At 49.9% G+C, this 14921-nt stretch overlaps 2 protein-coding genes across 14 annotated transcripts; one reads left to right on the top strand and one right to left on the bottom strand.

Moving 5' to 3' along the window:
- Positions 1-88: 88 nt before the first annotated feature.
- Positions 89-5445, bottom strand: Abhd14b (abhydrolase domain containing 14B). Of its 7 annotated transcripts, none has more exons than XM_085827979.1 (5): positions 5178-5445; positions 4684-4794; positions 2769-2996; positions 1357-1598; positions 89-1009 (listed from the first exon to the last, which is right to left on the bottom strand). In XM_085827979.1, exons 3-5 carry the CDS (start codon positions 2977-2979, stop codon positions 830-832), a joined length of 633 nt encoding a protein of 210 aa, XP_085684105.1. In that variant the 5' UTR covers positions 2980-2996; positions 4684-4794; positions 5178-5445; the 3' UTR covers positions 89-829. The 7 variants fall into 7 exon arrangements, with proteins under 7 accessions (XP_085684105.1, XP_021026916.1, XP_021026918.1 ...); XM_021171257.3 differs by having other exon boundaries at positions 4719-4794; XM_021171259.3 differs by lacking the exon at positions 5178-5445 and adding an exon at positions 5116-5132 and having other exon boundaries at positions 4719-4794.
- Positions 2969-13810, top strand: Abhd14a (abhydrolase domain containing 14A). 7 transcript variants are annotated; one of them, XM_085827982.1, is made up of 6 exons: positions 2969-3096; positions 7361-7530; positions 8914-9127; positions 9275-9390; positions 13033-13268; positions 13459-13810. In XM_085827982.1, exons 2-6 carry the CDS (start codon positions 7476-7478, stop codon positions 13639-13641), a joined length of 804 nt encoding a protein of 267 aa, XP_085684108.1. In that variant the 5' UTR covers positions 2969-3096; positions 7361-7475; the 3' UTR covers positions 13642-13810. The 7 variants fall into 7 exon arrangements, with proteins under 7 accessions (XP_085684108.1, XP_085684110.1, XP_085684107.1 ...); XM_085827984.1 differs by lacking the exon at positions 2969-3096 and adding an exon at positions 5347-5471 and having other exon boundaries at positions 7366-7530; XM_085827981.1 differs by lacking the exon at positions 2969-3096 and adding an exon at positions 5349-5471.
- The last annotated feature ends 1111 nt before the right edge of the window (positions 13811-14921 follow it).

Raw genomic sequence — 14921 nt, 5'->3', positions numbered from 1 at the left:
CTGGTCCCGCCAGGGTGGGGGAGGAGCCCACAGTGGCAGTCCCAAGGGGAAGGGGGAGGGGCGGCGCTCCGGAGACAGCAAAAGCATGTGAGGTCTAATTGTATCATTTTATTTCAGGGACCTCCGCAGTCGGTCTCCTCTCCTTATCCCACTCCCAGACCTCAGGGAAGGAAATGGGCTTGCCTGAGAAGATCCGTGCTTGATTACCTGGGGAGGTATGCAGCCCCTAAGGGAGATTTGAAAAGCACCTCCCCTTCTGAGGAGGCCATTCTGGTCTGGAGCCAGTTGCAACGGGTGTACCTAGCGGTGGCCACATTTTTATCCTGGCAAGTGGATCTCTTACAAAGATTCCCCCCATCCTTCAGGAAACTGCACATGTACCTGTGCAAACTACACAAGAATGTGGGACCCCTGTGCTGCTCCCAAGGGAAAGGTTCTGTCTGGGTGTGGGATGGATCTAAACAAGCAATACCCATATGCTGTCTGTGGTCTAAGGGGCGCGGGGGGGGGGGGGGGCAGAAGGAATGGCTGTCCTGTGGAGCGGCTGAAGAGAGAGATGGATCAGAAAGTGAAGTAAGGCAGAAGTGAGAACCAAGAGGGGAGCCTGTAGAGGAAGCTTACAGATTACCCACAATCAGAGTTCTCCCCTTGAACCCGACGCTTTTTCCACTTGATTTACCGCCTTGATCTGATCTGTCACTGCAAGAGAAAAACAGAAATGACAGCAACCCAGACAGATGTATAGACAGACCTGTTGCAGGTGAGGCAGAAGCCAGAGACCAGGAGAAGACAGCAAGAGATCCTAGAGCAGGCAGTCTGTAACCTCCTATCAGGCTAGCCCTTGCAGGAAATCCAGCAGCCCCTTATGCCACTCATCAGGCTTGTCCAAGTAACAGGGATGCCCTGCCCCTTCCATGACCAGCACTCTGTGGTTGGGCAGCTGCTTCAGGTGTTGAAAGCTGGAGGAGCCCATGGGGTCCTGGTCTCCATATACAATGAGAGCTGGAGTCTGAGGGGAAGGAAAGGAGAACAGAATCGGGGGGCTGGTCGTACCAGCCCACCTTGTAAAGGTTAGCTTCAGGCTTCACCACCTCTTCAGTCTTCCTGCCCTCCTGAGGAGGAGAGACGTGCTGATCCGGTGGATGGAGACCTTGGTTTGTGCTTTCCCCAGCACACACACAGTCTTATACAGGGATTGGCGAAACAATCAGCTAAGTCAACCAAAAGGGGTCTCCCCAGAAACCACCCCATTGGTTACCCAGCTCCCAGATGAAGAAAGCCCAGGGATGGACCCCACTTTCCTCCTGAGATGCCATCTCAGTCATACACACACACACACACACACACACACAGTACCTTCACACTGGCGTAGTCCACAGCATTGATTTTGTCTGTGCAGATAGGAGCCACTGGTACGAAGCCCCGGAGTTGGGACCCGGGGGCCACGAGGAAGGGCAGTGAATACATGCCACTTAATGATGGACTGATCACAACTGGGGGTCCCAGCTCCAAGGCATCCACCACAGCAGCTAGGAAGCTGCCAGGGGCTGGTTCCCCAATAGGGGCAGGGGCTGCTGCTTCCTTGGATCGCCCAAGACCTGTAAGGAGTCAGGCGTAGGAGAGACGACGGCAATGAATGGGAAGGGTCCCTTCCTCCTCCGCTCTGTGCCCAGGTTCACGTAACACCCAGTAGTAGACTGAAATTCATTCATGCCCACAGCCCGGTGTATTTTATCTGTGGCGAGAATGAGACAATTCTTTTTACGTTTGTGTTCGTACTAACAGTGTCCTGAAAAGAATGAAGCTCTGGAGTCTGTCAGGGCTGGTCTGAGTCCCAGATCTCTGTTTACTCTACAGATGACCACAGGTTAAACCTCTTAGCCCTCCTCAGCTGCAGTTTCCACATCTGTTTTAAAGGGATAAGGAATGTGCCCGCCATTTAAAGTTGTACAAATTAACTGTTTGAAAGGCATGGGGCCCCAACTTGACCTGGAGTTGTGTGCTCCTGTAGTGGGACCTACCAGTCGCCCGCCCCTCCCCCCAACAACATTAGTGTAGACCTTCCCCGTGACGCTCAGCCCAACCCACTGTTGGAAGCTAGCCTGGCCAGGCTGGAAATCTGCCCTTGAAACCTGAAACTGTATCAGCTCTAGCCCGTGAGGGGATTAGATCCTGTCAGATAGGCTGTGTCTCCAATTCCTCACTCCACACTGAAAGTGGTGGGGCCTGGTCATTCAGGTTATGCTAAGCAATTTGGAAGCTCTTCCCACCTCCTCCAGGGCCCAGCTCGAGGACTCTACTTGCAAATAGGAGACCAGGTCCTTAGCTATATCCGCCAGGCCCTGCCGTGCTCCCCAAGGCTCTGCAAGACTCCTTGTTAGTGCTGTCATCAGACTGAATATGGTTCTATCCAGGTACTTTGCTTCCCATCAGCTGGGCACCCTCTGCTGCTTGTCATTACATACTAGCTAATACAGTCACGCAATGACCTCCTTCCTGCTCACTAGGGACAGTCACCACCAGCAGGAGTGTGGTACCTACCATTACAGATGAGGGAAGGGAAGTGAGCCCAAAGGCATCTAGACACAGGTCCAGTACCAGGGAAAAGCAGCTGAACCACATATGGACCCTTCTAGAGCAGGACTAGTCAAGTTCAAAGGTCTAGCTACCTAACTGCCAAGCTCAGGGCCTAGATTGGCTAATTCCTTCCAGTCCTCCATCCTCACATTTTTCCCAACCCTGACCCAGAAGCCCGATCCCAGAAGTACCTGGCAGATCAATGGCCACAGCCCTGTAGCCAGCCTCGGCCAGCCTCTGCAGAGTACCCAGGTTCTGCCAAGTCTCCGAGGAGAAGCGGATACCATGCAACAGCAGCACAGAGAAGCGGACAGGCTGCCCACTCCCAGGCCGGGTCTCTCTGAAGAAGAGGTTCTGGCCCTGCACCTGGATGGTGCCCTCACGCTGGTCCACACCGGCCATGTCCAGTGGTGATGTGCCTGCAGTTCAAAGCCAGGCTGGTGAGAAATGAAGGAAACCTTGCCTGCAAGCTACAGGGAGCAGTTAGGTGTCCACCAGGCCTTGAGGATCTGAATTAAGGTCAGGAAAAGCGGGTGTTATTTCTGCCGCTCTCACTTGGTTGCTTGGTGTTGGGCTTTAACTGTCTTAACAGCAACATGGCAGAATTACAAATATCATTCAAGAATTGATGAAAACCTGTTGGGCCCGGCGTGGTAGTCCACGCCTTTAATCCCAGCACTCAGGAGGCAGAGGTAGGCGGATTTCTGAGTTCGAGGCTAGCCTGGTCTACAGAGTGAGTTCCAGGAGAGCCAAGGCTACACAGAGAAACCCTGTCTCGAAAAACCAAAAAACAAAAAAGAAAATCTGCTGGGCAGTGGTGGTGCACACCTTTAGTCCCAGTACTTGGAAGGCAGAGACAGGTTGACTGATCTCTGAGTTCCAGGCCAGCCTGGTCTATAGAGAGAGTTCTAAGACAGCCAGAATTACACAGAGAAACCCTGTCTTGAAAAGACCAAAAAAAAAAAAAAAAAAAAAAAAAAAAGTGAAAGAATCTTTCCCAGTTAAGGTATCTGCTGCTAATAAAAACTGGTATATGGGACTATTCAATACTAGCTCATAGCCGGGCAGTGGTGGTGCACACCTTTAATCCCAGCATTTGGGAGGCAGAGGCAGGTGAATTTCTGAGTTGGAGGCCAGCCTGGTCTACAGAGTGAGTTCCAGGTCAACCAAGGGTACACAGAGAAACCCTGTCTCAAAAAAAAAAAAAAAAAAAAAAAAAAAAAAAAAACTAGCTCATAGGCATTAAATGAGGCTATGCATGAGGGGAAAACGTATACATGCCTAGGATATAGTAAGTGCTCAATCAAGGGTAAATGCTGCCCTGATTAGCCTCATCTAAACCAGCACTAGCGTACTGTGGGTGAACTGGTAATACAGGCAGGAGACCAAGTTTGTTTGGGACGAAGGCCCTTTTTCCAGAAGCAGAAACACATGCACCGGTCAGCAAGGACTTTGGAGTTTCTGACTGCCAGGGACGCGGGGTGCTCAGCGCGCTAGCCGCTGGAGCCCAACCAGTTGACGCTGCGGTCACCCGCGCTGCCAAGGCTCCCCGGCTCACTGGCCACAGTTCCAGAACCCTGAGTGTCTGGAGGAAGCAAGGGAAGGAGGGGTAGCCCGGAGAGGGAAGGAGAGGTGACCTGGAGAGCCGAGATGAGAAGCCGGGGGGCAGGTGGGTTCTGAGTGGAGACGCCAAGAGAGGAAGTCGAGAGTGCAGGAAATGTGCGTGGTACCTGGAAATATGCGTGGTACCTGGAAATGTGCGTGGTCTTCCGCAGGAGAATGGCGTGTGCTATTGACGGGTGGGGAGAGAAGTAGGAAAGGGGTGGGGACAGGCCTAGGCGGTCCAGGCGCCCTCTCTTGGTCACAAGCTGCCACTAGGCTCGTCCGCACCTTTAACCCTTCGTTCTTTGATCGAACCTGTTTTCCCAAGCCCACCTCCACCCCATGTGCATCAAAAACAGGGTTGAAGATCTCGAAACCGTCAGCGATCTGCATCCTCATTGATCTGCTCCACAGATCATTTCCACACAGAAATGGCTTGACTTAACGGGCGAAATATTTCTGGTATCTTTGCTGTTTTCCCCAACCTCCCATCCCATCCCTCACCCTGAGTCAGGACAGTACATGACTGAGTTGTACACCTGTCATAAAGCTGACATATCTGAGTGGAAGGCTCCGCCAAGGTTCAGCCAGGTGACATCGGAGTGTGTTCTGAGCCTGTAGAATGAATCCGGTTAATGCCAACTTTGGCGAGGTACCAAATGAGTAGTGAATCCTTTGCACCCTTCCTGGCCTCCCTCCCCCAAAGTCTGGTTGCAACACAGAGGCCTGAACCTGGGACAGACCAGACGTTGATCACAGGTTGCCAACCAATAAATGTCCTGAGCAGACCAGACTTAGAAGACACCTCAAGCTCTGACCCGTCAGGGGAATGGGGCGAGTAAAGAAAATGCCTGGGCAGAAGTCTGGAGCTGCTGCTGCATCATCTGGCATTAACGCTAGGAGAGCTTGGCGCCAGGAACTCTTCTGAGACCTGACCTGTCCTTAAGTTCCATGACATCCTTCCACAGCGTGTCTTTCCTAAACCCCATTTTGCAAACCTGCGGAAATTGATGAACCGGGTGACTTTCCACAGGCTCTCAGGCCAATAACAATTCCTAAAATCTGGGCTGAGAGGGGCGGGCTTCGGTGCTTTAGGGCACCGCCCCACGTCCTTTCCTGGTAACCAGGCTTGGCCTGCAGCTGCGTACTGCGCAAGCGCGCCTGGGTGGCTGGACTTTAGCCGTCTGGTTACCAAGGAGGCTGTGCCATAGCCGCTAGGCTCTTTGGCAGTTGGCTCCGCCTAGGCCGGGCCCCGCCTCACCGGAGCCTTTCTGGTCACTCCTGTCCACGCGGTGAGTGTCCCCAGAGAAGGAGGCCTTCAGGTTGTCCCCGGATCAGCCATCCTTGTCCCTGCCGCTTGGGGCAGAGTCCTCTGGAAGGCGCAAGCGCGGGGCAACACGTGTACAGTGTTCCTGTGCCCCTGTGCACGCGAGTGTCTGTGTGTTTTTGAAGGTCTGGGTATAAGTGCTTCTCTTCGCATTGGCGGCGGAGGGCTGGGTTAGCGGGGGCTGTTGTAATGTTTTCCGGTCTGCATGCCTGCTTGCATGTCTCTTCTGTGTTTATCTCTGCATCTGACTGTATTTCCGAAGGTTTGTGTGTGTCCTTCAGTTGGTGCGTTTCTTTCCCCGCCTGCCCCGCAGGTCCTTGCTTGCTAGTAGTTTGTTTTCCCCTAGGTCTTTTTTCTTAAAACATTTATATTGGTGGGGGCACATAAGGAGGTCAAGTCCAGACTTGCTGGAGTCCATTCATCCTTCCACTGCTGTGAATTCCAAGGATAAAAGTCAGATCATCAGGCTTGCAGCAGGTGCCTTCACCTGTAACTCTTGCCCTTTTAGTATTTCATTTATTTCGGGGGATGTGTATGGAGGTCAGAGGACAGTTTTGGGAATTGTTTCTTTGCTTTCACCCTATGGGTCCTGAATTTCCAACTTCCATACCTGTGTGTGGGTTGGGTTTTTTTTGTTGTTGTTTTGTTTTGTTTTGTTTTTCTGAGACGGTGTCTCTTTATGTGACCCTGGCTGACCTGGAACTGCCTATGTAGACCAAGCTGGCTTCAAATTCATGGAGATCCTCCTGCCTCTGGCTCCCGAGTACTGTGATTAAAGCCACTGAAGCCATGGGCCACCTGCCTGTGTGTCCATCCCTCTGCCTTCCTGATAACAAAAACCTTATTTTGGGTCACAGAATAACGTCCTGTGACAAAATGTTTCCTGGGGAGAGAAAACACATCTACTTACCCCAGATAGGGAGCCCAGGACAGTCCACAGTACGGATACCACCAAAGTCCAACTTGGTGAACCAACGATCTTTATTGGGGTTACTTACAGAAATACAGATAAGGGATTACTTATGGGAGCAGAAAGGACTCAAAGACAGCTATGTCACCAAAGCCCGAAGCAGGGGTGACAGTTCACAAAACATGGACACACCGCACAGCCAGCAGGCAGCTCGCCTGGTTGGGGAGTGTCTTTCCCAAGTGCCTCAGCTGGTGTGAACCTATTGTAGGCAGCTCGACTGGTTTCCGCTTCTTTGGGGGAGCTGGCGTGCTCTCGGAGGCTTCTTTGCAGCTTAGCTTTATGTGTTGGGAGAGGGGTTCTCTCTCAGCTTTTGTGGTTTATTTTACTCTGGCAGGGAGGGCTCTAGTGAATCTGATCAGTTTCAGGGGAGTTCTTGAAGCTGATTTCTGGCTGTTCACCTCCCTGCTTAAGGAGCTCCTCTGCAGCATGAAATATTTTGACTTTGGAGGGGACTGTTAACGCACCCATGTATGGCATTTATGGGTGTTACTGGACAAGTGGGACTGCATAAACCAAATGGGTGTGCAAAGAGGCTCCGGTACATTTAGAGGATAGCTTCTTGAAAAGTGTGTGGAGAGCCGGGCGTGGTGGCGCACGCCTTTAATCCCAGCACTCGGGAGGCAGAGGCAGGCGGATTTCTGAGTTCGAGGCCATCCTGGTCTACAAAGTGAGTTCCAGGACAGCCAGGGCTATACAGAGAAACCCTGTCTCGAAAAACCAAAAAAAAAAACAAAAAAAAAAAAAAACAAAAAAAAAAAAAAGAAAAGTGTGTGGAAGCAAGGTTCTTGTGTCTATATGAGTGTGTGTACACTGTGTGCTGTGGAAGAGGGGCATTTCGGGAACCAGAACAATCACAATTTACCTCCAACCTCTTCCACCCGCAGTGCAGTCTGCATCAGAACCCCTACAGTCTTGGGCACCCAAGTTGCCATGGCAACGAGTGAAACCCCATCCCTTGACCCTGAAAGAAGCATGGGACACTAAGAGTGGTCCATCCGGATGCTCCGCCTCTTGGGAAAGCTGCGTTGGAGACAGGCAGCCTTGGCTGCTCCAGGTTAGGAGGAAGAGTGTGCTCTTTCTGCACCTGACTCCTGATTTTCTATCAGCACCGGAGGATCTGCTGCAGCCCACGCACAGCCCGACTTCGGAGCTAGGGAGTGAGGCCTGCAGAAGAGTTCCACAGAGGTGGGTGTGGCCCCAGGTGGGCCCCAGCTCCTAGCCCTACCCCACACACTTTGTTTACACTCAGTAAAGATGCACCCAGAATCCCAGAGTAAGACAAGCACGGTCGTCTCAGGCCCAGCAAATGACGACAGGGACACCCCATCTCCAACAGCGTAGATGGAGTGTATTGTGTAAATCTCACAAGAAGCTTGGGCAGGTACCAGGAAGTTATCACAGGTTACAGAACTCAGCTCAAGGCAGAGGGGAATTCTCCAACCAGGACCTCCTGCCCTCTGGGCTGACAAAGCCTTCTTCTCCCTCCTGGAGGAGTCCATGAAGAGGTCATTTGGCAGAAGTGGGGTGGAGGGGTAGGGAATATTCTTCTCTCTGGCTTTCATGCTTCCCCTTCCATTTCTAGACCCACTACATCCTCCCAGCCCCCACCACCTCACACCTCAACATCATGCCTGACATTCTTTGCGAACTGGCCCATGACGCTTGGGACAACCACGAACTGTCCCCTGCTATTGTACCAGCACATTTTGGTTTTAGCAGTTTATTCATTGTGAGGAAAGACAATCACTTCCAGGCCCGTCCTCCGTGGAGCTCTCTGCACTTTGACCTTTAGCAGCCTTCATGACTCCATCCGCCACTGGGTCTGCGGTTCATCCAACTCCCGCCAATACAACGTCTTCTTCCAGAACACTCGATCTGGTGTTTTGGAAAACTAGTCCTGGGACCCAGTTCCCTGGCTGCCTCTGCAGCAGAGAATTCACCTGTGAGCCTGGATTCTTTGTGTCAGAGAACTTTCATCATATCTTCTCTTTGTGTTTTCTGTGGCCTCTGGGTGCTTAGTGTAGAGACCCAAGCATGGCGGCTACAGCCAGAAGAGCTGGTTTAGCTAACACAGTGATGCTGATAGCCATTAAACATGAGAGATACCTCATGCACTTATTCTTTATTACTATTATTATTGTTTTGTTTTGTTTTGTTTTGTTATTTCGAGACAGGGTTTCTCTGTACAGCCCTGGCTGTCCTGGAACTCACTTTGTAGACCAGGCTGGCCTCGAACACAGAAATCCACCTGCCTCTGCCTCCCGAGTGCTGGGATTAAAGGCGTGCACCACCACACCCGGTTCATGCACTTCTTATAGTGGGTGTTCCAGGCCTATGCCCTGGCCTGAGAAGTAGATGGGTATGAGCATCCAGACATTCTTTGAGGGCAAGAGAAGGGAAGTCTTCCTCAGCCTATCTCTTCCCCTTTCTCCTCCAGGTTGTATGGTACAGAAATTCATGAACCGGTACCAGGCAGCCCTGCTGGGTCTAGGCTTGCTGCTCGTGTTCCTCCTGTATATGGGCTTGCCTGGCCCACCGGAGCAGACTTCGCGACTCTGGAGAGGCCCTAATGTCACAGTCCTGACTGGTCTCACCAGAGGCAACTCTCGAATCTTTTACCGAGAGGTGCTGCCAATTCAGCAGGCACGCAGGTGAATGTTTACTCAAGGGTTTAATGGAGGGACCCCAGTCCACCACCTGGGGCTCAGAGCCTGGGAGGGCAATGAAAGACACCTGGGAAGAAGGGACACTGGCTGCCCAGGTGTGCCCATCCCACATGTTTCCCCATGTGTCTCCAGGGCAGAAGTTGTGTTTCTCCATGGAAAAGCATTTAATTCCCACACATGGGAACAGCTGGGGACGTTGCAGCTACTGTCAGAGAGGGGTTACCGGGCTGTGGCCATCGACCTTCCAGGCGAGTACCCCTGCATTCAAGGTTCGAGAGGGCAGGCTGCAGTGGGGATGAAAGAAGACACCAGAAGGGAGAATTGGAGGGGTGGCAAAGCAGGAGCGTGTGGATCTCCATGTCTGGACAAAACCAGTGGCAGGTCACGAGAAAGGACCACAATAAAAGCTTGTTTTTATTTTCTACCTTGAAAACTACACTGTGAGGTATTTATCGCACATCACAGAGAAAACAGAAAAGTGATTGATTGATTGATTGATTGATTGATTGATTGATTTCATGAGCAACCATCAGAGAGGCTTTCCCTGTGATTTTTGTGACTGTAATTTTTGTGGCTTTTTTTTTTTTTTTTTTTTTGGTCCCCCATCAGGAGCAGATAACTTGTTAGAGTCGGGCCTCTCCTTCTACCTTATTTCTCGGGATCAAACTCAAATTGTCAAGCTTGGTCACAGGCCTCGTAACGCACTCACTAGGCAACCTCACTGGCCTGGATTCTTTTTAACTCTACACATGGACTATGCCTTTCTCTGGGTTTGTCGTTGTTTCTGGTACTGTGGGTTGAACCCAGGGCCTCAAGAATGCTAAGCAGGCGTTCAACCGCTAAGCTACCCTCCTGGCCCCGTGCTATCATTATTCTATGAGAAACTGTGGGGGATGTGGGTGGCCAGGGACTAGAGAGAGGGCTTAGCAATTGAGAAAGCTCATGAGCTGTCCTGCAGAGGATTTTTTTTTTAATTTTTAAATGTTTTTAAAAGATTTATTATATATGCAATGTTCTGCCTGCATGTATGCCTATGCACCAAAAGAGGGCACCAAACCTCATTATAGATGATTGTGAGCCACCATGTGGTTGCTGGGAATTGAACTCAGGACCTTTGGAAAAGCAGCCAGGGCTCTTAACCCCTGAGCCATCTCTCCAGCCCTTCTGCAGAGGATTTGAGTTTGTTTTCTAATACCTATTGTCAGGCAGCTCACAACAGCCTGTAATTCCAGCTCCAGGGGATCCAGTGCCCTCTTCTGGATTCTGAGAGGACTTGAATTCATGCACAAACCTACATGCAGGGATACACATATAAATTAAAAATAAAATCTATCTATATATGTATATATATATTTAACAATTTATTTTATTAATATATGTAAGTACACTGTAGCTGTCTTCAGACACTCCAGAAGAGGGAGTCAGATCTTGTTGCGGATGGTTGTGAGCCACCATGTGGTTGCTGGAATTTGAACTCTGGACCTTTGGAAGAGCAGTCGGGTGCTCTTACCCACTGAGCCATCTCACCAGCCCCCAATATATATTTTTAAAAGTGAAGTCCTTAGAAACCAATGCCACTTCTCTGTTTCCTCTGTAAACAGCTGAGAGTGACAGCCCCACTTTCAAGTATTTCCATGTATAGAGATAACAGACAGGTGGACCTGAGAGTACAGACCTGTAATCCCAGCTACTCAGGAGGCTGAAGCTGGAGAATCCCAGATTTAAGGCCTGCCTAGACTACAGAGTGAGTTCAAGGCTAGCCTGGCAATTTAGTAGAGACCCTGCCTCAAAATAAAAAGTAAAAAAGGCCTGGGACCTGGGCAGTGGTGGTGCACACCTTTAATCCCAGCATTTGGGAGGCAGAGGCAGGCAGATTTCTGAGTTCGAGGCCAGCCTGGTCTACAGAGTGAGTTCCAGGACAGCCAGGGCTACACAGAGAAACCCTGTCTTGAAAAACAAAAATAAAAACAAAGCAAAACAAAAGGCCTGGGAATATTATTTAATGGTAGAGTCCTTGCCTAGCATGTGCAAGGTCCTAGGCTTAACCTACCTATACAGAGGAAGAGAGAAAGACACAGACAGACAGACAGACAGGCAGGCAGGCAGGCAGGCAGACAGACAGAGAGGAAGTTAGAGACAGAGACAAACAGACACAGACAAACAACATTCAGGTTGTATATAGGGGCTGGGAGCGTTAACATCCTGCAAGCTTAATGAATATATTTACATCTTAATTTCCTTGGCTACACCATGACTTGTAGGCCAAGCCTGGTCCTCCAGACCTCCTCCTCTGTTTTTTTTTTTTAGATTTATTTATTTATTATATGTAAGTACACTGTAGCTGTCTTCAGACACTCCAGAAGAGGGAGTCAGATCTCATTACGGATGGTTGTGAGCCACCATGTGGTTGCTGGGATTCGAACTAAGGACCTTTGGAAGAGCAGTCGGGTGCTCTTACCCGCTGAGCCATCTCACCAGCCCCTCCTCCTCTGTTGTTAATGCTGCAGTGTGAGCCAGGGGAGGAATGGGCAGGCTTTGAATGCACATTCCTCAATTAGTAGATTGTCATTTTCACCTGAAATGCTCAAACATGTAACCCAAACCTCTCATTAACTGTAGAAGAGCTGGGCATAGTGGCACATACCCCCAGCATTCGGGAGGCAGAGGCAGGTGTCTCTGAGTTTGAGGCCAGTTTAGTCTATAAAATGACAACTAGCAATACACAGAAAAACCTTGCTCAGGGGTGGAGGGTTGAAAAACTAGCAAAAAACCCAAAAACAACAACAACAAAAATAAGGCAATAGTGTCTCTAGCTATCAAGGACAATTAATGGGTCAGATATAGCCTTTTGATAGATTGTAGATTCTTCTTTTTTTCGAGACAGGGTTTCTCTGTGCAGCCCTGGCTGTCCTGGAACTCACTCTGTAGACCAGACTGGCCTCAAACTCAGAAATCCCCCTGCCTCTGCCTCCCAAGTGCTGGGATTAAAGGCTTGCGCCACCACTGCCTGGCTGTGGATTCTTCTTTTTCCCACCCTTTATCCCTCTGGTTGTACCATCTTTGTCTTCCAATAGATAGGAGGGAAAGATGGATAGAGGGAAGAGAGATCTGTGAATCTAACTTTTTTCTTGTTTCTTCTTTGAGCATGACTACTAACAAACCTCAACCAGCCACCCTGAATGATCACCAACCTTACCTATGGGGCTCTAGCATTTATATACCCTCTGGATAGGTCCCAAATTTTCAAATGTCACACAGTCACAGAAACTCTCTGCATCTGGCAAAGCCACGCCTCTGCTAAAGCACAAGGCAAATCTTAGTCAGCCGCCACAGACTGAGTCCAGAGCAAGCCCACATCCCATGCCTGAGATTATTCTTATAATATTTCTGGGGTTTTTTGTTTGTTTGTTTGTTTTTTAAAGAAACCACAATTCCAGGATTGTCACTACAGGCAGGGGGTGCACTGTCGTACCTTTCAGAAAGACTACATAATAGATTTACCCGTCTGTCCGTCTCACAGGTATCCACTCCTCATCTCTTCCAGTACTGGGTGTTATCACCTTAAAAGCTTATGTGAGACATGTTCTGCTCTCACCACATGGGTTCCAGTGATCAGATTCTAGTCATCCAGATATGTGCAGCTGGTGCTTTTAGCCCAGTGAGCCATCTCACCTGCTAGAATCATGTTTTTTTGTTTTTTGTTTTTGTTTGTTTGTTTGTTTGTTTTTTTGTTTTGTTTTATATTTTTAGTGGACCTGTTATAAAAAGTTGCTCCTGAGAATAGCTGGGGTAGAATGTGCTGTGTCGTCCTCTCTCTCTCCCACTGCAATGGGCAGGAGGTCCTTTGCACTTCGTAGCTCCTCTGAGGTTGTGCCTGCTGCTGTTCCTAGGTTTTGGGAACTCAGCCCCTGCAGAGGAGGTGAGCACAGAGGCAGGCCGAGTGGAGTTGCTGGAGAGAGTGTTCCAGGACCTACAGGTGCAGAATACTGTGTTGGTGAGCCCCTCACTGAGTGGCAGCTATGCCCTGCCCTTCCTGATGCGAAACCACCACCAGCTACATGGATTCGTGCCCATCGCACCCACCTCCACCAGGAATTATGCACAGGAACAATTCGGGACTGTGAAGGTACTCAGACAATGATCTGCAAAGTTCTGTGTCACTGACTTGTGTCGTGTGTGTGTGTGTGTGTGTGTGTGTGCGCGTATGATTGGGGGGTATCTTAGAGGGGTGGTCCCTGTAGTTCCATGGAAAAAGTAGAGTGTGGGACAAGGCTCATAAAGGGATAGAATCAACAAGTTCTGGCCTTGCGCTGCAGACCCCAACTCTTATCCTGTATGGGGAACTGGACCACACCTTGGCTCGAGAGTCACTTCAGCAGCTCCGCCACCTGCCCAACCACTCCGTGGTGAAGCTGCACGATGCAGGTCACGCCTGCTACCTCCACAAGCCAGAAGCCTTCCACCTTGCCCTTCTTACCTTCCTTGACCATTTGCCTTGAGTGGACTCACCTCCCAGGATCGACCTCGAAAAGTCTAGACCCTCTCTCTCTCCTCTTCCAGGGTGGCAATCCCTGGCTGGGACTGGGGGACAGAGGATCAAGCCTAGCCAGGACCTTTGTATTTCATTTCACAGGCACAATAAAGAAAAGCCTTTTTGTCTTGCCTGGAGAGTGACGTTGTGTTTCCTGACTGTGTGGGGACCTGGGAGTGGGAGGCAGGATGGCAGCTGTGCTGGAAGGCCGGAGGCGGTGCTCCTGGGAGTCTTAAGTGAGCGTGTAGTACTTCCTCATAATCTGTGCTCCCTTCTCTGTGCCTCAGTTTCTTCCTCTGTAAAATGGCATGGCAACAGTATCTGACGGGGGAAGTGATTGTGGGGTTGAATGTGGGTAACGGGACTGAGGGAGCGGTGAATTACTAGGGCTTTGGTCCCCTGGGGTCCGTGGGGAATACAGGTCACTTCCCAACTGTGCTTAGTGAAGGTAAGGCAGAGTACATGAAGGTGGAGATGGAGTGTGGTTTAAGAATTAAAACTAGCCGGGCGTGGTGGCGCACGCCTTTAATCCCAGCACTGGGGAGGCAGAGGCAGGCGGATTTCTGAGTTCGAGGCCAGCCTGGTCTACAAAGTGAGTGCCAGGACAGCCAAGGCTACACAGAGAAACCCTGTCTCGAAAAACCAAAAAAAAAAAAAAAAAAAAAAAAAAGAATTAAAACTGCTGGGCTGGGGAGATGGCTCAGCAGGTAAGAGCACTGACTGCTCTTATGAAGGTCCTGAGTTCAAATCCCAGCAACCACATGGTGGCTCACAACCACCCGTAATGAGATCTGGTGCATCTGAAGTCAGCTACAGTGTACTTATGTATAATAATAATAATAATAAATAAATAAATCTTTGGGCCGGAGCAAGCAGGGACTGAGTGAACGGGGCCAACCAGAGTGAACAGAGGTCCTAAAAATTCAATTCCCAACACCCACATAAAAGCTCACAACCATCTGTACAGCTACAGTGTACTCATATACATAAAAAAATAAATATATAAATCTTTTCAAAAAACAAAAACAGGGGGCTGGTGAGATGGCTCAGTGGGTAAGAGCACCTGACTGCTCTTCCGAAGGTCCAGAGTTCAAATCCCAGCAACCACATGGTGGCTCACAACCACCCGTAATGAGATCTGATGCCCTCTTCTGGTGCGTCTGAAGACAAAGACAGCTACAGTGTACTTACATATAATAAATAAATAAAAAAAAACAAAACAAAAAAACAAAAAAACAAAAACAAAAC

This window comes from Mus caroli, unplaced genomic scaffold (assembly GCF_978045245.1).
Source record: "Mus caroli unplaced genomic scaffold, Mus_caroli_1 scaffold_11, whole genome shotgun sequence".
Taxonomy (NCBI): domain Eukaryota; kingdom Metazoa; phylum Chordata; class Mammalia; order Rodentia; family Muridae; genus Mus; species Mus caroli.
Note: the sequence above shows the minus strand (reverse complement) of the source record. Positions and strands in the feature narration are given on the sequence as shown.